This window comes from Sphaeramia orbicularis, chromosome 21 (genome assembly GCF_902148855.1).
Source record: "Sphaeramia orbicularis chromosome 21, fSphaOr1.1, whole genome shotgun sequence".
Classification (NCBI taxonomy): Eukaryota; Metazoa; Chordata; class Actinopteri; order Kurtiformes; family Apogonidae; genus Sphaeramia; species Sphaeramia orbicularis.
Genome location: NC_043977.1, coordinates 26,208,900 through 26,232,232, shown reverse-complemented (window position 1 = coordinate 26,232,232; position 23,333 = coordinate 26,208,900). Strand labels below are relative to the sequence as shown.

The 23,333-nt window shown below is 38.2% G+C and overlaps 3 protein-coding genes and 2 pseudogenes across 3 annotated transcripts; all 5 read left to right on the top strand.

Moving 5' to 3' along the window:
* The first annotated feature begins 1,046 nt into the window (after positions 1 to 1,046).
* Positions 1,047 to 2,444, top strand: LOC115412780 (trace amine-associated receptor 13c-like; annotated as a pseudogene).
* Positions 2,445 to 2,846: 402 nt separating this feature from the next.
* On the top strand, positions 2,847 to 7,102 carry LOC115411984 (trace amine-associated receptor 13c-like; annotated as a pseudogene).
* Positions 7,103 to 10,909: 3,807 nt separating this feature from the next.
* On the top strand, positions 10,910 to 12,320 carry LOC115412781 (trace amine-associated receptor 13c-like). The gene is made up of 2 exons (XM_030125444.1): positions 10,910 to 11,079; positions 11,501 to 12,320. The coding sequence occupies exons 1-2, from the start codon at positions 10,910 to 10,912 to the stop codon at positions 12,318 to 12,320; spliced, it is 990 nt and encodes a 329-aa protein (XP_029981304.1).
* A 2,230-nt stretch (positions 12,321 to 14,550) lies between these two features.
* On the top strand, positions 14,551 to 15,948 carry LOC115411983 (trace amine-associated receptor 13c-like). Its single transcript, XM_030124289.1, has 2 exons — positions 14,551 to 14,720; positions 15,129 to 15,948. The coding sequence occupies exons 1-2, from the start codon at positions 14,551 to 14,553 to the stop codon at positions 15,946 to 15,948; spliced, it is 990 nt and encodes a 329-aa protein (XP_029980149.1).
* A 5,236-nt stretch (positions 15,949 to 21,184) lies between these two features.
* Positions 21,185 to 22,550, top strand: LOC115412735 (trace amine-associated receptor 13c-like). The gene is made up of 2 exons (XM_030125369.1): positions 21,185 to 21,354; positions 21,731 to 22,550. The coding sequence occupies exons 1-2, from the start codon at positions 21,185 to 21,187 to the stop codon at positions 22,548 to 22,550; spliced, it is 990 nt and encodes a 329-aa protein (XP_029981229.1).
* Positions 22,551 to 23,333: the final 783 nt, after the last annotated feature.

Genomic DNA, 23,333 nt, shown 5'->3' with positions numbered 1-23,333 from the left:
CTTTTTTTTTTGTCTCACTCCCATTTGTTCTTTTTGCATTTTGAAACTCTACTTAGAACCTTCTTAAGATCCAACAGTGCAAAATGTAAATTCTTGCAATTTTTCAACTGGTCTTAAAACTTTGATCAGGTGTGTATGTGGCAGCACCACATTGTTGAGATGTTCCTCAGTAGTAGTGAAGGTGGAGTGTGACATGAATTTAACAAAATACAGGGAAATCCTGGACAGTCCAATTCAGTTACTTCAGTTGAAATAGTTAAATCAGTCACTGAACACTTTTGTACACTGATGTGGCTCCTGTCTGCCTTTTATTACAAACCTGGCACTTCCATCTGACTTACTGCATATTTCTAGGATCGAACTTGAATGTTCTTCCCAAATTACACTACTGAAAAACATAACATCAAAAGACATTAACTGTGGGGGGGGAGGGGGGGGGGCATAGACAGTGGACTGTTATTAGAATTCAACTTCAGTTTATGAATAACTATGGTAACATGCAATCCATTACTGTTGCTGGCAATTTTGTGAATGATTCTATATCCTACAGAGATTGTGGTGTAAATAAAAAACAAACAACTGAATATATGTTTTAATGTGTTTAAATTAGTCCAGATTCTGGATGTGATTTAAATCTGCAGTTGTATGGGTTTCATTTTCTTTTGCAATTAAAGCTGACAGGGCCCCAGACTGTCATGTTTGTATAATATGAATAACTTCAACTATGAGATTCAATGTCTAAGTTGCATAGTTGTGATTAGATTTTTATCAGATTACTTAATACAATATAATGGAAATACTGCCATGGTTTGATCAAGGCCTTCCTTCATCTACCAGGTAAAATCTAAGTCAAATAAATCTAATAGTCCATGTTTGTGTTGTACTGTCCAGTTACACTCAGGAGTACTAGTACTGGCTTTACACACAGCTGGTGTGTGACGTATTTGACTTTGCCCTTCTGAATGTGATATCGAGAGGAGAGAAAATAAAAGAAATCAGCTGTAGGATGCAGAGCTTTGACCTGAAAGCTCGTCATGAGTCTGATGATGGAAACAACAGAGGAAGCCCAGCTCTGCTTCCCATCATTCAACACCTCCTGCAGGAAGACGAGGCGCTCTCAGTTGGAGGACACGATCGTCTACACCCTGCTCTCCCTCATCACTCTGCTCACTGTGGTTCTGAACCTGGTGGTTGTCATCAGCATCTCCCACTTCAGGCAAAGATAACCTTCTCAGCATTGCTCATACACTGTTTTTTTTTTTTTTAATTATTATACTGAAATTCAAGAAAAATGGGCTTGAGCAAAGCCATAGATAGTCTGATGATAGTGTAAGAACATTTGGACAGTAATTTAAGATAACCTCTTTCAATATTTAGAAACTATCAGAAATCATATTTAGAGTTGTTTTTTGTTGTTTTTTTTTAAATTCAGTCTGCTTCTTTGACCAAACTTCTCTTCAACTTTGACCCATGGACTTGACCCATGAATATATGCATTTTATGAGTGCATGTTTTTACTGTATCTGACAAATAATATCATAGTATCACAATCTATAAAAAAAACATTTCCTTCTATATGTAACTGTGTCTCTATAACAATGTTTTTCACAATTCTTTTATTTCAGGCAGCTCCACACCACCACTAATATCCTTCTCCTCTCTCTGGCCGTCGCCATTTCCTTGTGGGTTCTGTACAGATGCCACTGCAAATGTTCTATTACGGAGACTGTTGGCTCCTGGGTGACTTTGGATGTGCTTTGGATTGCTCTTTTAGTTATATCATTGTCAGTGTGTCAGTAGGAAACATGGTTCTCATATCAATTGACCGCTATGTGGCTATTTGTGACCCCATGTTGTATCCTACAAAAGTCACTATGAAAAGAGTTCAGTTCAGCATTTATCTGTGTTGGATATTTTCAGTTCTTCATGGTACTTGGATACTGAGAGATTTCCTCCAACAACCAGGCAGGTATAATTCTTGTTATGGAGAGTGTGTGTTAATAGTCCACTATGCTGATGGAGTTGTTGATCTTGTGGTCACTTTTTTAGCTCCTATTATTGTCATCACAGTTTTGTACATGAGTGTATTTGTGGTGGTTGTGTCTCAGGCTCGTGCCATGAGATTCCATGTTACATCTGTTGCACAGCAGCATTCAGGGACTATAACTGCACAGAAATCTGAGCTGAAAGCAGCCAGGACACTCGGTATACTTGTAGTTGTTTTTCTTCTGTGCTCCTCTCCATATTATATTTTCACACTTGCAACAGAGAATCACTCGGTTGAGCCGTCAGCAGCAGATGCACAGCTTTGGTTGTTATATTTTAACTCTTGTCTAAATCCTGTCATCTATGCTTTTTGTTATCCGTGGTTCAGGAAATCTATTAAACATATTGTGACACTTAAGATACTGCAGCCTGACTCCAAAGACACAAATATACTGTAGAAAGACATCAGGTGTCCTCTGTATAACTGGTGATACAAAAATAGAGAGTTTGACTTTGGCACACTTCTTTCATTCATTATATTCAGGTTGCGTCATCTATATTATAAAAGCCAAGTGGCCTCTGTGTGTGTGTGTGTGTGTGTGTGTGTGTGTGTCCAGGGAGTCACACAAAATTTGGAAAGAACTGACTGCTGCAGTTTGGCATACTAATGTATTTTTGGTCAAGGAACAGACTAGCGAAAATGGCAAGTTGATAGGGCCAGTATTTTGGGCGATATTATTTTGGAATACAATAGCCTTACAATCACGTTGCAATGGCCAGAACGCTTTGGCGGTGACTGCTGGACAAATGTGGAACAGCATGCACAAATACAGAACAGCATAGAAACCACATGGATCCCCATGGGTCAACATGCTCGTAGGATTTAACCTTGATTTCATGGAAAGAAAAACAGACCATTGTTATTGATGGGAAAGTTTTGTAATTTTTGGTGCTGAGTTGGATCCCACTGGGCCTTTCTGTGTGGACTCCAGACACAATTACACTATAAAAAGACATCAAGTTTTCTCTCTGTGTACTAAATTGCAATTAAAGTTGAAGTTATGGTTGAATAAACAATGATTTTGCTGAATATTGTGGAAATAACTTGACAAAAAATTGACTTAACAGATTATTTCTTTCATGAGAGTCTGGTTCAGTCATAGGATTTAAAATTAAAGCCAGCCAAACAAATTTCTTAATTCAAAGGGGCCTTAAATGTCAGATAAATCCACAGTTATTTACTATTTTGCAAAAGTTTTCTCCGCAGATTAATGATGTCATGCACATACAGCAGTGGTGGCTGCTCGTCTTTCAGAAAGGGGAAGCTCATTGTCAGCTTACATCAAAAAATTGTCAAGTTATTTACACATAAATTTGGCCCTCCGTTCCTTTTTAAGAAAATGGTCAGTGACCTTATCGTACCAAGTAGGCGTCTTTTCCAGGGACTTGATAGCTAGTTCACTCCAACCTAGCCAACAGTATGATTGATTTAACTATCTACAAAACGATATTAAACTTGAACAAGAAATGATTAAATTATGTAACCGAAACAAGAAAACATTGAAATTATGTTAAACTGAAACAAGGAAGTACAATGAGTGGGTTTTATTTACAGTGCAAGGAATGAACAAGTAATTTCGTAGTGGTTTCTCTCTCGATTTCACAAGCAGAATGCGTGAATGTATTAAACTGAACTCTGTCAAGTGAAGGAGTAGATCTCAAAATAGCTGTCAATCAAACGGGATTCAACCTTTCAACTGATCCTCCAATCAGCACGTGGAAGCCCAGTGTCCAGCCCAGCTGAGGTCCGCCCACAGCTCCATTCACGGCGGGACAACATCGTGGCATTTATCCAATTACCATCCAGTTTTGAGGCAATGAAAAAAACTGTTCCACTCAGTCCCATTGAAGTGCATGGACGCTGAGCATCTACAGGCAAATGCACTGAGCAGAGATCGTATGAGAAAACAGCGCAACGGGAATGTATGAGAAGTGAACAAAATCGAGACTGTTGATTTGTGATAAAGCTGATTCTAAACGAACTCGTCTGTGAGATGAACGTGTTCGAACACATTTGTCGTCAATGAAGTGTCAACACAACCGAACATATTTGACCATTTAATTTTTGTAATTTTAGGGGAAGCTGAGCTTCCTTGCAGTCTATGAGAAATCCCGTCTGATATACAGTGGTGTTTTCTCTTGATCAACTCCTCCCTTGCGTCAGAATAAAGCGACCATCCAAAATGAAGCCTCCTTCCAGCTCATTCAACACTTTCAGAGACTAGTTTTAAAAATGAGATGTCTGCCTTACACCATCATGGTCGTGAATAATCTCATAATCTCTAAATTAGTGTTTGTTTAAATTTATTGTTTTTACTTGTCTTTTAAACCCTGCATTCTTTCATAGCGTGTGCTGATGACCACTTGGCCAGGTCATCCTTGTAAAAGAGGTCTCAATGGGACTGTAATTGGTTAAATATAGATTTAAAAAAAACTACACAGGCACAGGAGTAAATCCAATTTAGACACAGGCTTAATTTAAATTTTTAAACACAAATATAACACCAAAGGCTACCTGGTTTATGTTGCTATTTCAACTGTATTGAATGTGACTGATATTTATTAACCCATAAAGATCCAGTGCTACTTTTCTGTCAGTTCCCAAATGAATCTTTCTCTCTATTTAACTTTTTTAAAGTGATTTATCACCATTTATTGCAAAATTATCTTCTTTATTTTGCATTTTTTCAGTGTAAATTATGTATTTTCTATATCTAATTCACTGATCATGTAGTTTTGTTTTGTTTTTTTATTAAAGCTCAGATTAAAGTTGAGGGTTATTATATCAGAAACAAAGAAAACTGAAAAAAGGGACTTTCAGTAAAATATATCATTAACTGAACATAAACCCAGTGTCTCCATCTACTGTCACTGACCAAACTCCATGGGTTTTACTGGTGAATCAATGTTGTAGAAGATGATGGTGTTTCCATGGTAACTACGGAGCCTCTGAACATTCAAACGGGTCATATCTGATGACCATGAAAAGATGACAAACTGCATTTTACACCAATTACTTACATGAATTGATAGGATTAGTGGATCATAAGTAGATGGTTTTGGTCAACAGTGGATGTTTGAGTCTTTATGGGTTAAAGGAGGCTTAGTTCACTTTAGTCACAAGGCCTGACTTTTGGCATCACTAGAAGAACCATATAATCTCAGGCAGCCATCAGGCTTTTAGCATAAGTATCTCATGATTCTTTGTCAAGTGTATTGCCACACACTATTTCTGCTGCACACATCACACAGGAGTTAACACAAACTGAAGAGTTGGAGAAACAATTACCAAGTAAAACAGTGTATTCCACGACCAACAGAGAGAGTTCAATAAAAGTGTGTTCACGTAGATCATCATTTAGCTCATTCTTAGCGTCCTGGTACTCAACACGAGGTTCTACTGGTTTGTATGTACATCTGTGTAATGCAGAATAATATTTTCACTTATTTTTGTAATGTATGCTTACCAGACTATCACAACTGTCATTGAATTAGACACCCAGGTTGGATATTGATGTCATACAAGAATCACACCACATATACTCAGCACAATATTCATTTATTCATTCATTTTCTGAACTGCTTGGTCATCAAGAGAATCATGGGGAGGCTTATACCAGCTGATGCCCATAAAGTTGGGATAAGATATTTTTCCCTATTCTCGTGGAATGGTTGTGACAATGTGATTTATTGCTGATCGATAAAGTGTAACTGGGACTCAGTATGTAATTACTGCAAAAGGTCATTGCTGATGTGCAGAAATAGGAATAAAAAGAGGAATGTGTCTGAAAACAATGTTATTACAACTTTATCAGGCTAATGTGTATTATGTTATACACTGTAGCATATAAATTACAAATATTTTATATATATATATATATATATATATATATATATATATATGTGTGTGTTTGTGTGTGTGTATTTTTTTTAATCAATTCCTTGCTTCCCTATGCCAATTGTCACTAAATCACTCCAAGCCAGAATCTGTTGTGATAAACGGATGACTGGAAGAGTCACTATATAAAACAGCAGCCATTAAATTTAATATCTAGGTTGCATCAGGTTTTTTTTTTTAAACTTATTTATTGGATACAGAGACATTCAGCATATAATCATAAGACTTACATTGTTGTATATCCTCAAAGGACAACTGAAAGTATCACATCAGATAGACTCATACCAGCAGATCTACACATAAACAGAGCAAAACAAAAACAACAAGACAAGCACGCAGAGAGCGCAGACCTCTGCCAAGACAGATCTGCTTTCTTTGGCTGTCGCAGACTTTCTTGTGGGTTTTACTGAGATGCCTCTTCATATCCTCTAGTATGGAGACTGTTGGCTCTTGGGTGACGTTGGATGTGCTGTGATTTGCACTTTTAGCTTTTTCACCGTCAGTGTGTCAGTAGGAATCATGGTTCTCATATCAGTTGACCGCTATGTGGCTATTTGTGACCCCATGTTGTATCCTACAAAAGTCACTATGAAAAGAGTTCAGTTCAGCATTTATCTGTGTTGGATATTTTCTGCTGTTCACACTTTTTGGATACTGAGAGATTTCCTCCAACAACCAGACAGGTATAATTCCTGTTATGGGGAGTGTGTACTCGTAGTAAACTATGCTGAAGTAGTTGTTGATCTTGTTGCGACCTTTTTAGGCCCCATTCTTATCATTACAGTTTTATACATGAGAGTATTTGTGGTGGCTGTGTCTCAGGCTCATGCCATGAGATCCCATGTTAAATCTGTCACACATCATTGTCCAGAAACTGTAACTGCACAGAAATCTGAGATAAAAGCAGCCAGAACACTTGGCATTGTTGTAATAGTATTTCTTCTGTGCTGTTCGCCATATTATATTTTTACAGCTGCAGCTGAAAGTAACTTGGTTGAGGCTTCATCTGGAGGCACTGAGATTTGGTTTTTATATTTTAACTCCTGTCTAAATCCTATCATCTATGCTTTCTGTTATCCGTGGTTTAGAAAATCAGTTAAACACATTCTGACACTTCAGATACTGCAGCCCGACTCCAGAGACACAAACATACTGTAGAAAGACATCAGGTTTCCTCTGTAACTGGTACTGCTGTGTTGTAAGAGTAAGAGTTATTAATGGATGAATTTGTTGCATGTTCTTTGAAAATAAAAAGACAAAAATAGAGAATTTGACTTTGGCACATTATTTCATTTATTTTATTCAGGCTGCATCATAGGATTTAACTTTGTTTTCATGGAAAACAAGGTATTCTCTCCATGTCTGTATGGAACCTCTAAGTACTCCAGCTCCCTTCCACCATCCACAGACATGCACCTTAACAGGTTACTGGTCAATGCAAATCTCCAAAAGAGGACCTCTTATGTTTCATGCTTGTTTGCAAAAGCCATTACATCAAACAGAAGAGTTCAGTATTGTTAGGCATCATGTAAAATCTGCATGAATGTGATGTAATAGCCCATGTTTATGTTCTACGGTCTAGGCCAGGGGTGCCAAACTCATTTAATTCAGACGTCACATACAGCCCAATGTGATCTCAAGCAGACCAGACCAGTGAAATAATAAGCACAATAACCTTTACATAATAATCCAGATTTTTCACTTTGTCTTAGTTTGAAAAAAGTCAAATTGGATCATGAAACTATGAATAACCTGAACAACCATGTACAGCCTGAAATTTCTTCAGAAAAATGAGCAATTTGACCAATATTATGATGTAGGTTATTATTAACACAGCTTGCAGATCACAATGAATTATTCTATTACTGTATTAAAAATGTAACTTTTTTTCTCTTAAAGCATTTCAGGTTGTTAATATCTGCTCAAGTTATTCACATTTCATTGTGAAAAGACAGTTTGTAAATGTAAATATTTTCATAATGTAATTTTACAACTTTGACTGTTAACATCTTCTGTGTAATTTTTGCATTTTGCAAATTCATCCTGTGGGCCAGATTGGAACCTTTGGCGTTCCTGTTTTGGACCACGAGCTGAATGTTCCTGGGCTAGGTACACCCATTAGGACCAGGACCAGCTTTGCACAGATGTAGCACACATGAATTATAAAGATATGTAAGTGCATATGTGGATTCCTTTTTCAAGTGTCAACACTAGGGTTGGGTATCATGGCCAATTTCCATAATCGATTCGATTTCGATTCATAAGGTTCTGAATCAATTAATTGCGATTCGATTCGATTCAATATCAATTCGATTCAGTATTAATTGACTGATTCAGAGTAATTTAGTGATACCAAAGTACAATTTTGAGTTGTAACCTGATTATTTGAGTACCGCAGTCATGCAACACATCAATACTGGTGTCAATATTGATATTAGAAAGGAAACTAGAAGCACTCGGAGAGCGCAGACCTCCGCCAAGGCTGATCAGTGGCCCCCCCCGTGGGCCCCCCCACCACCGATCACCACCAAAATTTAATCATTTCTTCCTTATCCCATTTCCAACAAACCCTGAAAATTTCATCCAAATCTGTCCAGAACTTTTTGAGTTATGTTGCACAGTAACGATCAGTGCCCCACCCCCCCACCCCCCGTGGGCCCCCCCCACCCCCGATCACCACCAAAATTTAATCATTTCTTCCTTATCCCATTTCCAACAAACCCTGAAAATTTCATCCAAATCTGTCCAGAACTTTTTGAGTCATGTTGCACACTAACGATCAGTGCCCCCCCCCCGTGGGGCCCCCCCACCCCCGATCACCACCAAAATTTAATCATTTCTTCCTTATCCCATTTCCAACAAACCCTGAAAATTTCATCCAAATCTGTCCAGAACTTTTTGAGTCATGTTGCACACTAACGATCAGTGCCCCCCCCCCCCCGTGGGCCCCCCCACCCCCGATCACCACCAAAATTTAATCATTTCTTCCTTATCCCATTTCCAACAAACCCTGAAAATTTCATCCAAATCTGTCCATAACTTTTTGAGTTATGTTGCACACTAACGATCAGTGCCCCCCCCCCCCCCCCCCCCCCCCCCCCCCCCCCCCCCCGATCACCACCAAAATTTAATAATTTCTTCCTTATCCCATTTCCAACAAACCCTGAAAATTTCATCCAAATCTGTCCAGAACTTTTGAGTTATGTTGCACACTAACGGACAGACAAACAAACAAACAGACAAACAAACAAACAAACCCTGGCAAAAACATAACCTCTTTGGCGGAGGTAATAAATATGAAATTTCAGCAGTAAGTAGCTGGATGTGCTCTTAAATAATGAACGGGACAGAAACATTACCATGTTTATACAGTGGCTCAGAACGAACTTCTTTGTCATCTTTATTCTGTTTTATGGCTGGAGGCCTCTACTCACTGGGGGTGGGGGTGGGTGCTCCGTGATTGTTGGTCAGAGCGGAGCTGGGCTGGGGGGTGTGCGCGCTCCGTGAATATTGGTCGGGGAGCGATGGGGGTGCGGTGAGGGCTGGGGGGGGGCGTAGCGGTCGGACATTGTCGCTTTACTCTTTCTCTAACTCCATACTCAACCATAGGTGATAGTATGGATCCATGTTATTATTCCAAGAATGATCGGGTTCCGCAACCCGCCGGGTGGCTGCTTCCTTCACACTGCGGGTTCGAGTTTGAGGCCGGGTGGAGGGGGAGGAGAGGTTTTCCTCACCCTTCCTCTGTGTCTTTTCCGCGTCAGAGCTGTCGTGAGTGAAACCAAGTCTTCCTCAGGGGTTCACGAGATGGAGCCGCCCATGGTTCCGCGTACTCCCGGTCCTGCTCTGAAAAATCGATCTCATCCACTATTAATCGATTACGCAAAATTAAAATGAGATCAATCTAAGATCGATTAAATCGATTTTTTTACCCAGCCCTAGTCAACACATTATGACAGCTACATGTTGTACTATATTCTCCTTTAGTTTCTAATCATTTCCTGAACACGTGGTTTTCAATACAAATTGTCAAAACAAATGGGGAACTCTTATAACAATGGTGAACTCTTCTGGAAAAAAAAAAACAGCAATCGATAAAAAATAAATTAAATAATAAAATTATGTAACATGGACCAAATTTTGTTGGTAGCTCTTTAGTTTACTCTGAAATGCCACCCCTTGCTTATACAATAACACAATAAATGTCACAAAATGTATGTTCATCCATAATTGTATTCATTTTTTGCAAAGTTGTTGTGTTGATGATAGGAGTCAGACTTCTGTGTAAAACCTTCTTCATCACATGCCAAAAATTCTCAATGTGGTTCAGGTCTGGACTCTGTGGAGGCCGATCCAAGTGTGAAAATGATGACTAATACTCCTGAACCACTCTCTTAATTTGAACCTGATGAATTCTTGTATTATCACTTTGGAATTTGTCCGCGTCATCAGGGAAGAAAAAAATCCACTATTGTCCAAATGTGGTCATTCAGTTAATTCAGGTTCAGCGGGACTCATTTTATGGACACATAATGTTACTGAACCTAGAGCTGACCAACTGAATCAACCCCAGATCATAACACTGCCCCCACAGGCCTGTACTGAAGGCACAAAGCATGATGGGTAATCACTTCATCCGTTTCTCTTCTCACACTGATGCATCCATCACTCTGGAACAGGGTCAGTCTGGACTCATCAGACCACATGACCTTTATCCATTGAAACACAGTCCAGTCTTTGTGCTCTCTATCAAACTCAGCTCAGCAGAACAGTTCAAAAATAACATAATTTTATTTTTTGGGGGGCAGGGAGGGGGCCTTTGTCATTTCCCAGACTGGGCTGGAGTGTGACGTATCTGATTTTGCCCAATTTGGGCGGAGAGAAAAAATTAAAAATAAATCAGCCGTATGACATACAGCACTGATCAGAAAGCTCTTCTCTTCTCCCTCCATCTCTGCTCTGCTGATGGAAACATTAGAGGAAGCCCAGCTCTGCTTTCCAGCAGTCAACAACTCCTGCAAGAAGTCAACAGGCTCTCACTTGGAGGCCGCAATAACTCACACCCTGCTCTCCCTCATCTTTCTGCTCACTGTGGTTCTGAACCTGGTGGTCATCATCGCCATCTCCCACTTCAGGCAGAGATAAACTTCACTGGTTGATAGAATGTGTATTTTCTATTATTACACTAATGTACAGGGTTAAACGTCAACAGTTAATGTCTCTGATAGGTACATTAGTTTATTTGAACAGTATTTGCAGATGACTAGTTTTGATATTTAGAAACAAATATTCTTTTGAAAAACTAATCCTTAATATTTTTGTCCTATTCACCAACACACTCCTAATATTACACTCCTGATTACATCCTTTTTGTCTGCTTCATGAGTGTGACATGATTGTTCAATAATTGTTAAATAAAAGTGTAATCAGCTTCATTGTATTCATTTTTACTGTGCCTGAATTGCTTCTCATTGCTTATTATATCTAAAAACTATATTATCTTCAAAACCGCTGTTTTACAACCATGTGTTTATTCATTATATTTTCCTCTTTCAGGCAGCTCCACACCACCACCAACCTCCTCCTGCTTTCTTTGGCTGTTGCAGACTTTCTTGTGGGTTTTACTGAGATGCCTTTTTATATCTTCCAGTATGGACAATGTTGGGTCCTGGGTGACTTTGGATGTGCTGTGATTTGCACTTTTAGCTTTTTCACCGTCAGTGTGTCAGTAGGAAACATGGTTCTCATATCAGTTGACCGCTATGTGGCTATTTGTGACCCCATGTTGTATCCTACAAAAGTCACTATGAAAAGAGTTCAGTTCAGCATTTATCTGTGTTGGATATTTTCTGCTGTTCACACTTTTTGGATACTTAGAGATTTCCTCCAACAACCAGACAGGTATAATTCCTGTTATGGGGAGTGTGTACTTGTAGTAAACTATGCTGAAGTAGTTGTTGATCTTGTTGCGACCTTTTTAGGCCCCATTCTTATCATTACAGTTTTATACATGAGAGTATTTGTGGTGGCTGTGTCTCAGGCTCGTGCCATGAGATCACATGTTAAATCTGTCACACATCATCGTCCAGGAACTGTAACTGCACAGAAATCTGAGATAAAAGCAGCCAGAACACTTGGCATTGTTGTAATAGTATTTCTTCTGTGCTGTTCGCCATATTATTTTGTTACAGCTGCAGCTGAAAGTAACTTGGTTGAGGCTTCATCTGGAGGCACTGAGATTTGGTTTTTATATTTTAACTCCTGTCTAAATCCTATCATCTATGCTTTCTGTTATCCGTGGTTTAGAAAATCAGTTAAACACATTCTGACACTTCAGATACTGCAGCCCGACTCCAGAGACACAAACATACTGTAGAAAAGACAGCAGGTTTCCTCTGTAACTGGTACTGCTGTGTTGTAAGAGTAAGAGTTATTAATGGATGAATTCGTTGCATGTTCTTTGAAAATAAAAAGACAAAAATAGAGAATTTGACTTTGGCACATTATTTCATTTATTTTATTCAGGCTGCATCATAGGATTTAACTTTGTTTTCATGGAAAACAAGGTATTCTCTCCATGTCTGTATGGAACCTCTAAGTACTCCAGCTCCCTTCCACCATCCACAGACATGCACCTTAACAGGTTACTGGTCAATGCAAATCTCCAAAAGAGGACCTCTTATGTTTCATGCTTGTTTGCAAAAGCCATTACATCAAACAGAAGAGTTCAGTATTGTTAGGCATCATATAAAGTCTGCATGAATGTGATGTAATAGCCCATGTTTATGTTCTACAGTCTACGCCAGGGGTGCCAAACTCATTTAGTTCAGACGTCACATACAGCCCAATATGATCTCAAGCAGACCAGACCAGTGAAATAATAAGCACAATAACCTTTACATAATAATCCAAATTTTTCACTTCGTCTTAGTTTGAAAAAAGTCAAATTGGATCATGAAACTATGAATAACCTGAACAACCATGTACAGCCTGAAATTTCTTCAGAAAAATGAAAGATTTGACCAATATTATGATGTAGGTTATTATTAACACAGCTTGCAGATCACAGTGAATTATTCTATTACTGTATTAAAAATGTAACTTATTTTCTCTTAAAGCATTTCAGGTTGTTAATATCTGCTCAAGTTATTCACATTTCATTGTGAAAAGACAGTTTGTAAATGTAAATATTTTCATAATGTAATTTGACAACCTTGACTGTTAACATCTTCTGTGTAATTTTTGCATTTTGCAAATTCATCCTGTGGGCCAGATTGGAACCTTTGGCGTTCCTGTTTTGGTCCACGAGCTGAATGTTCCTGGGCTAGGTACACCCATTAGGACCAGGACCAGCTTTGCACAGATGTAGCACACATGAATTATAAAGATATGTAAGTGCATGTGTGGATTTCTATTTAATGTGTCAACACATTATAACAGCTACATGTTGTACTATATCCTCCTTTAGTTTCTAATCATTTCCTGAACACATGATTTTCAATGCAAATTGTCAATACAAATGGTGAACTCTTCTAGAAAAAAAAATTAAAAAGTTAAATAATAAAATTATGGAACATGCACAGTATTTTGTTGGTAGCTCTTTAGTTTACTCTGAAATGCCACCCATTGCTTATATAAAGCACAATAAATGTCACAAAATGTATTTTCATCCATAATTGTATTCATTTTTTGCAAAGTTGTTGTGTTGATGATAGGAGTCAGACTTCTGTGTAAAACCTTCTTCATCACATGCCAAAAATTCTCAATGTGGTTCAGGTCTGGACTCTGTGGAGGCCGATCCAAGTGTGAAAATGATGCCTCGTGCTCCTGAACCACTCTCTTAATTTGAACCTGATGAATTCTTGTATTATCATTTTGGAATTTGTCTGTGTCATCAGGGAAGAAAAAAATTCACTATTGTCCAAATGTGGTCATTCAGTTTATTCAGGTTCAGCTGGCCTCATTTTATGGACACATAATGTTACTGAACCTAGAGCTGACCAACTGAATCCACCCCAGATCATAACACTGCCCCCACAGGCCTGTACTCTAGGCACAAAGCATGATGGGTAATCACTTCATCCGTTTCTCTTCTCACACTGATGCATCCATCACTCTGGAACAGGGTCAGTCTGGACTCATCAGACCACATGACCTTTATCCATTGAAACACAGTCCAGTCTTTGTGCTCTCTATCAAACTGATGGTGGTTTAAGAAATGAGATGCAACTCACTGCATCAGTTTAAGTTACACAACTTATTACCAGAAACATATTAATCACTGCAGTTATTATGCAACAGGTGTCAGCCTTTTTTATGGTCAGTGTATTGTGCCTATGCGTAGACGTTGTAACAATCAAATTAAAGATTCATGAAATATTTTAATTGTAAATGTTAAACTCAGCAAAACAATTAAAAAAATAGTATAATTATATATTTTCTGGGGCAGGGAGGGGGCCTTTGTCATTTCCCAGACTGGGCTGGAGTGTGACGTATCTGACTTTGCCCAATTTGGGCGGAGAGAAAAAATTAAAAATAAATCAGCCGTATGACATACAGCACTGATCAGAAAGCTCTTCTCTTCTCCCTCCATCTCTGCTCTGCTGATGGAAACATTAGAGGAAGCCCAGCTCTGCTTTCCAGCAGTCAACAACTCCTGCAAGAAGTCAACAGGCTCTCACTTGGAGGCTGTGATGATTTACACCCTGCTCTCCCTCATCTCTGTGCTCACTGTGGTTCTGAACCTGGTGGTCGTCATCAGCATCTCCCACTTCAGGCATAGATAAACTTCTCTGCATTGCTCATATACTGTGTATTTTTTTATTATTATACTGAAATTCAAGAAAAATGGGCTTGAGCAATGCCATAGATAGTCTGATGATAGTGTAAGAACATATGAACAATAATTTAAGATAACCTCTTTCAATATTTAGAAACTGTTAGAACTTATATTTAGAAAAAATGTGTTTTGTTTTTTTTTTAATTCAGTTTGCTTCTTTGACCAAACTTCTCTTCAACATTTAATATTAGACATGACCCATGAATATATGTAGTCTATTTTATGAATGCATGTTTATACTGTATCTGACAAATAATATCATAGTATCACAATCTATAAAAAACATTTCCTTCTATATGTAACTGTGTCTCTATAACAATGTTTTTCGCAATTCTTTTATTTCAGGCAGCTCCACACCACCACTAATATCCTTCTCCTCTCTCTGGCCATCGCCGATTTCCTTGTGGGTTCTGTACAGATGCCACAGCAAATGTTCTATTATGGAGACTGTTGGCTCCTGGGTGACTTTGGATGTGCTTTGTATTGCTCTTTTGGTTATATCATTGTCAGTGTGTCAGTAGGAAACATGGTTCTCATATCAATTGACCGCTATGTGGCTATTTGTGACCCCATGTTGTATCCTACAAAAGTCACTATGAAAAGAGTTCAGTTCAGCATTTATCTGTGTTGGATATTCTCAGTTCTTCATGGTACTTGGATACTGAGAGATTTCCTCCAACAACCAGGCAGGTATAATTCTTGTTATGGAGAGTGTGTGTTAATAGTCCACTATGCTGATGGAGTTGTTGATCTTGTGGTCACTTTTTTAGCTCCTATTATTGTCATCACAGTTTTGTACATGAGTGTATTTGTGGTGGTTGTGTCTCAGGCTCGTGCCATGAGATCCAATGTTACATCTGTTGCACAGCGGCATTCAGGGACTATAACTGCACAGAAATCTGAGCTGAAAGCAGCCAGGACACTCGGTATACTTGTAGTTGTTTTTCTTCTGTGCTCCTCTCCATATTATATTTTCACACTTGCAGCAGAGAATCACTCGGTTGAGCCGTCAGCAGCAGATGCACAGCTTTGGTTGTTATATTTTAACTCTTGTCTAAATCCTGTCATCTATGCTTTTTGTTATCCGTGGTTCAGGAAATCTATTAAACATATTGTGACACTTAAGATACTGCAGCCTGACTCCAAAGACACAAATATACTGTAGAAAGACATCAGGTGTCCTCTGTATAACTGGTGATACAAAAATAGAGAGTTTGACTTTGGCACATTCTTTCATTCATTATATTCAGGTTGCGTCATCTATATTATAAAAGCCAAGTGGCCTCTGTGTGTGTGTGTCCAGGGAGTCACACAAAATTTGGAAAGAACTGACCGCTGCAGTTTGGCATACTTATGTATTTTTGTCAAGGAACAGACTAATGAAAATGGCAAGTTGATAGGGCCAGTATTTTGGGCGATATTATTTTGGAATACAATAGCCTTACAATCACATTGCAATGGCCAGAATGCTTTGGCGGTGACTGCTGGACAAATGTGGAACAGCATGCGCAAATACAGAACAGCATAGAAACCACATGGATCCCCACGGGTCAACATGCTCGTAGGATTTAACCTTGATTTCATGGAAAGAAAAACAGACCATTGTTATTGATTGGAAGGTTTTTGGTCCTGAGTTGGATCCCACTGGGCCTTTCTGTGTGGACTCCAGACACAAATACACTGTAAAAAGACATCAACTTTTCTCTCTGTGTACTAAATTGCAATTAAAGTTGAAGTTATGGTTGAACTAAATAAGGATTTTGCTGAATATTGTGGAAATAAACTGACAAAAAATTGACTTAGATAATTTCTTTCATAAGAGTCTGGTTCAGTCATTGGATTTAAAATTAAAGCCAGCCAAACACATTTCTTAATTCAATTCATGGCATGTGCTGATGACCTCTTGGCCTGGTCATCCTTGTAAAAGAGGTCTCAATGGGATTGTAATTGGTTAAATATAGATTAAAAAACTACACAGGCACAGGAGTAAATCCAATTTAGACACAGGCTTAATTTTAATTTTTAAACACAAATATAACACCAAAGGCTACCTGGTTTATGTTGCTATTTCAATTGTATTGAATGTGACTGATATTTATTAACCCATAAAGATCCAGTGCTACTTTTCTGTCAGTTCCCAAATGAATCTTTCTCTCTATTTAACCTTTTTAAAGTGATTTATCACCATTTATTGCAAAATTATCTTCTTTATTTTGCATTTTTTCAGTGTAAATCATGTATTTTCTACATCTAATTCACTGATCATGTAGATTTTTTTTAATAAAAGCTCAGATTAAAGTTGAGGGTTATTATATCAGAAACAAAGAAAACCAAAAAAAAAAAAAAAAGGGACTTTCAGTAAAATATATCATTAACTGAACATAAACCCAGTGTCTCCATCTACTGTCACTGACCAAACTCCATGGGTTTTACTGATGAATCAATGTTGTAGAAGATGATGATGTTTCCACGGTAACTACGGAGCCTCTGAATGTCCAAATGGGTCATATCTGATGTCCATGAAAAGATGACAAACTGTATTTTACACCAATTACTTACATGAATTGATAGGATTAGTGGATCATACGTAGATGGTTTTGGTCAACAGTGGATGTTTGAGTCTTTATGGGTTAAAGGAGGCTTATTCCACGTCAGTCACAAGGCCTGACTTTTGGCATCATTAGAAGAACCATATAATCTCAGGCAGCCATCAGGCTTTTAGCATAAGTATCTCATGATTCTTTGTCAAGTGTATTGCCACACACTATTCCTGCTGCACACATCACACAGGAGTTAACACAAACTGAAGGGTTGGAGAAATATTTACCAAGTACAACAGTGTATTCCACAACTAGGGCTGGGTATCATGGCCAATTTCCATAATCGATTCGATTTCAATTCATAAGGTTCTGAATCGATTAATCACGATTTGATTCGATCCGATATCGATTCAATTCAGTATTAATTAATTGATTCAGATAAATTTAGTGATACCAAAGTACAATTTTGAGTTGTAACCAGATTATTTGACTACTGCAGTCATGCAACACATCAATACTGGTATCAGTATTGACATTAGAAAGGAAATAAATACGATATTTCAGCAGTAAACAGCTGAATCTGCTCTTAAATAATGAACAGGACTACAGTGGCTCAGAACGGACTTCTTCATCATCTTTATTCTGTTTTACAGCTGGTGGCTTCTACTCCCGGGGGGGGGGGCGCTGGTAGCGTAGCGGTCGGACATCTTCGCTTTACTATTCCTTTAAGTCCATACTCAGCCATAGGTGATAGTATGGATCCAAGTTAATATTCCAAGAATGACCGGCTTCCGCGACTCGCCTCAGAGAGCCTCTGGCCGACCAGTTCCATCACACTGCGGGTTTGAGTTTGAGGCCAGGAGGACCTCCAGCCGAGGGGTTTTCCCCACCCTTCCTCCGCGTCTTTTCCGCACCAGAGCTGTCGTGAACAAGATGAAGTCGCCCCGTCTTCCCCAGGGGTTCACAAGACGGGGCCAGCTGCGCTTCCGCATACTCCCGGTCCTGCTCTGAAAAATCGATCTCATCCACTATTACGCAAAATTAAAATGAAATCTAAGATCGATCAAATCGATTTTTTTTACCCAGCCCTATCCACGATTAACAGATAGAGTTCAATAACAGTATGTTCACATTGATCATCGTTTAGCTCATTCTTAGCATCCTGGCACTCAACACCAGGTTCTACTGGTTTGTCTGTACATCTGTGTAATGCAGAATAATATTTCTACTTATTTTTGTAATGTATGCTTACCGGACTATCACATCTGTCGTTGAATTAGACACCCAGGTTGGATATTGATGTCATACACGAATCACACCACATATACTCAGCACAATATTCATTCATTCATTCATTTTCTGAACCACTTGGTCATCAAAAGGATCATGGGGAGGCTTATACCGGTTGTTGCCCATAAAGTTGGGATAAGATATTTTTCCCTGTTCTCATGGAATGGTTGTGACAATGTGATTTATTGCTGATCGATAAAGTCTAACTGGGACTCAGTATGTAATCATTGCAAAGGTCATTACTGATGTGCGGAAATTGGAATAAAAAGAGGAATGTGTCTGAAAATAAAGTTATCACAACTTTATCTGGCTAATGTGTATTATGTTATATACTGTAGCATATAAATTCTAGATATTATATATATATATATATATATATATATATATATATATATATATATATATACACACACACACGTTTTTTTTTTTTTTTTTAATCAATTCCTTGCTTCCCCATGCAAATTGTCATGAAATCACTCCAAGCCAGAATCTGTTGTGATAAATGGATGATTGGAAAAGTCACTTTTTAATATCTAGGTTGCATCGGGGTTTTTTTTTTTTAACTTATAATTTATTGGAGACAGAGACATTCAACATACAATCATGAGACTTACATTGTTGTACATACTCAAAAGGCAAACTGAGAGTATCACATCAGATGAATTCATACCAGCAGATCTACACATAAACAGAGCAAAACAAAAACAAAAACAAAACTTACTGCGTGTGTGCGTGGGGGGGGGCAACACAGGGGACCATCTCGGGTTGTATAGTTATGATCAGTGTTTTACCAGGATACTCAACACAATATAGAATACAATAGAATAGAATAGAATAGAATAGAATAGCCTTTATTGTAGTACTGCACGATATATCGAAATGATTGTAATATCGAGAATGTTGTGCCTTACGATAGAGGATCAGACATTATCATATATAACAATAATCACTTTTCCCGCCGCTTCCCCTCTGTTCTCCTTCCTGAAGAATAGCCCACCCCTTTTCCCACTTACTGCACTGCAGCAGCAACACATTAACAACAATGGAGTCTGACTCGAGACAAGTTGTGGAAGATGAGCAGGTTTGTAAAAAAAGAAACAATGGATCAGTCGTATGGAGATGGTTTGGATTTAAGGTTTCAGATGTAGAGCAGAAAAATGTATTCTGCAGGTTATGCCAAAAACCTGTTCCGACCAAATGTTCAAGCACTACCAATCTCTTTCACCATTTGCAACAGCGACATAAAGTTGAATATGAAGAGTGCCTTAAACTGCGTATAACAAGTCAGTCAGAAAATACAGATCAGACCTCTAACCCGAAAACAACACAAGTCACACTGCAGAACGCACTTTCTCGTACCGCCACTTCAGAAAAAACTAGTAAGAGGTGGCGTGACATCACGAAAGCTGGAGCTTACCACATCGCCAAAGACATGGTTCCAATTACAACAGTGGAACAGATAGGGTTTATTCAGATGCTAAAAACTTTGGAACCCAGATACCAGTTGCCTGGACGAAAACATTTTGCAAGCGAAGTGCTACCAAAATGTATAAGGAAGTTCGAGCCAGCATGGAAACCCGCCTCGCTAAAGTGGCGTATTTTGCTCTGACATCCAACATGTGGTCCAGCAGGACCTGTGAACCATACATGTGTGTGACAGTACATTTCATAGAAGAGTGGAATATAAAATCTGCCTGTCTCCAGACAAAGTTACTTTCCCCAGGATGTACAGTACATCTTATAGGTATTTCATTGTTTGAAAGTTAAATGATTAGTAAATCATTGCATCAAGAGCTTGTTTACATTATTTGATTGGTTACATGTTTGGATATTTGTACAATTTACGAAATGCTTGAATTGCATTTACAGAGGAGGAAACATATTGATTGGCAAAAAAAAAAAAAACTTAAGTGGATTGAAGCTTTTGTAAATGACAAGCTGATTTGTTTTTGGCCAGTATCTTATCGGTTTACATTTTGCATAAATTTCATCTGTTTTGTTTCATAGTAAAAGAAAAAATAGTTATTTATTATTTTATTTCGCTTCAAGAGAATTTTGTGAATTCATGCACAATTTGCACGTTCGTTTTGTGCTGCTGAACATTGACAGAAGTGCCTTTGTGACAGTTGTCACATGTGGTTTTGACCAAGAACTGCCTTATTGGTATTAATTTGCAGGAAAAAAAAAAAAAATCAAGATATATTGTATATCGCCATTCAGTTCAAAAATATCGAGATATGAGTTTTTGTCCGTATCGTGCTGCCCTACTTTATTGTCATTGTGTGTACAATATAATTAGACATGTTTCGACCAGGCCTTCCCATGTCAAAGATCACTGACCCCTTGTTTTCTTCATATATCATGTAAAAGTGAGTATAATAAATGTAATAGCCAAAGTTTGTGTTCCACTGTCCAGCTATACTCAGGAGTACTACACACAGAGCTAGAGTGTGACGTATTCAACTTTGTTTTTTTCAATTTGATTTGGGGCAGAGAGAAAATAAAATAAATCAGCTGCATGACATTGGGTTAACATGCAGAAACCTGACAGAAGAATATTCTCTCCTTATGATGGGAACATTAGAAGAAGCTGAGTTCTGCTTCCCGTCATTAAACAACTCATGCAGGAAGACGATGCGCTCTCACATAGAGGACACAATCATCTACACCCTGCTCTCCCTCATCACTCTGCTCACTGTGGTTCTGAACCTGGTCGTCGTCATCTCTATCTCCCATTTCAGGCAGAGACAAAATTATCTCCATCAGTTTTACAATGTGTATTTTACATTTTTGTTCTTGTGATTTAAAGAAAAACAGACTTAAGGGAGGCCTCAGTTAATTTAGAAGTTTAATACATTTGAACAGAAGTTTAAGATAACTGCTTTTGATGTTTTTTAAAAAAAAACAGTAGTATTAGTATATAGTATTTTTTGTACTTCCACCTTTAGATTGTTCACTGACTCTCCTCTAACAGATCAGTATTTACCAATTCTTTGAAACAATGCAATTTACTCTAATTATATTCCTAAAATAATATTTCCAAATGTGCTTCTATAACTGCTGTTATATAAATACTGTGTTGAATAGATATATTTTTTTCATATTCTTCCTTTTCAGGCAGCTCCACACCACCACCAACCTCCTCCTGCTTTCTTTGGCCGTCGCGGACTTTCTTGTGGGTTTTATTGAGATGCCTCTTCATCTCTTCCAGTATGGAGACTGTTGGCTCCTGGGTGACTTTGGATGTGCTGTGATTTGCAGTTTTAGCTTCTTCATCGTCAGCGTGTCAGTAGGAAACATGGTTCTCATATCAACTGACCGCTATGTGGCTATTTGTGACCCCATGTTGTATCCTACAAAAGTCACTATGAAAAGAATTCAGTTCAGCATTTATCTGTGTTGGATATTTTCTGCTGTTCACACTTTTTGGATACTTAGAGATTTCCTCCAACAACCAGACAGGTATAATTCCTGTTATGGGGAGTGTGTACTTGTAGTAAACTATGCTGAAGTAGTTGTTGATCTTGTTGCGACCTTTTTAGGCCCCATTCTTATCATTACAGTTTTATACATGAGAGTATTTGTGGTGGCTGTGTCTCAGGCTCGTGCCATGAGATCACATGTTAAATCTGTCACACATCATCGTCCAGGAACTGTAACTGCACAGAAATCTGAGATAAAAGCAGCCAGAACACTTGGCATTGTTGTAATAGTATTTCTTCTGTGCTGTTCTCCATATTATATTTTTACAGCTGCAGCTGAAAGTAACTTGGTTGAGGCTTCATCTGGAGGCACTGAGATTTGGTTTTTATATTTTAACTCCTGTCTAAATCCTATCATCTACGCTTTTTGTTATCCATGGTTTAGAAAATCAGTTAAACACATTCTGACACTTCAGATACTGCAGCCCGACTCCAGAGACACAAACATACTGTAGAAAGACATCAGGTTAGGTTATTTCATTTATTTTATTCAGGCTGCATCATAGGATTTAATCTTGTTTTCATGGAAAACAAGGTATTCTCTCCATGTCTGTATGGAACCTCTAAGTACTCCAGCTCCCTTCCACCATCCACAGACATGCACCTTAACAGGTTACTGGTCAATGCAAATCTCCAAAAGAGGACCTCTTATGTTTCATGCTTGTTTGCAAAAGCCATTACATCAAACAGAAGAGTTCAGTATTGTTAGGCATCATGTAAAATCTGCATGAATGTGATGTAATAGCCCATGTTTATGTTCTACGGTCTAGGCCAGGGGTGCCAAACTCATTTAGTTCAGATGTCACATACAGCCCAATGTGATCTCAAGGAGACCAGACCAGTAAAATAATAAGCACAATAACCTTTACATAATAATCCAAATTTTTCACTTTGTCTTAGTGTGAAAATAGTCAAATTGGATCATGAAACTGAATAACCTGAACAACCATGTACAGCCTGAAATTTCTTCAGAAAAATGAAAAATTTGACCAATATTATGATGTAGGTTATTATTAACACAGCTTGCAGATCACAGTGAATTATTATATTATTGTATTAAAATAACATTTCAGGAGCATATTTGCTCAAGTAATTCGCATTTCATTGTGAAAAGACAGTTTGTAAATGTAAATATTTTCATAATGTAATTTGACAACCTTGACTGTTAACATCTGTGTAATTTTTTGCATTTTGCAAAATCATCTCGTGGACCAGATTGAAACCATTAGTGGGCCTGT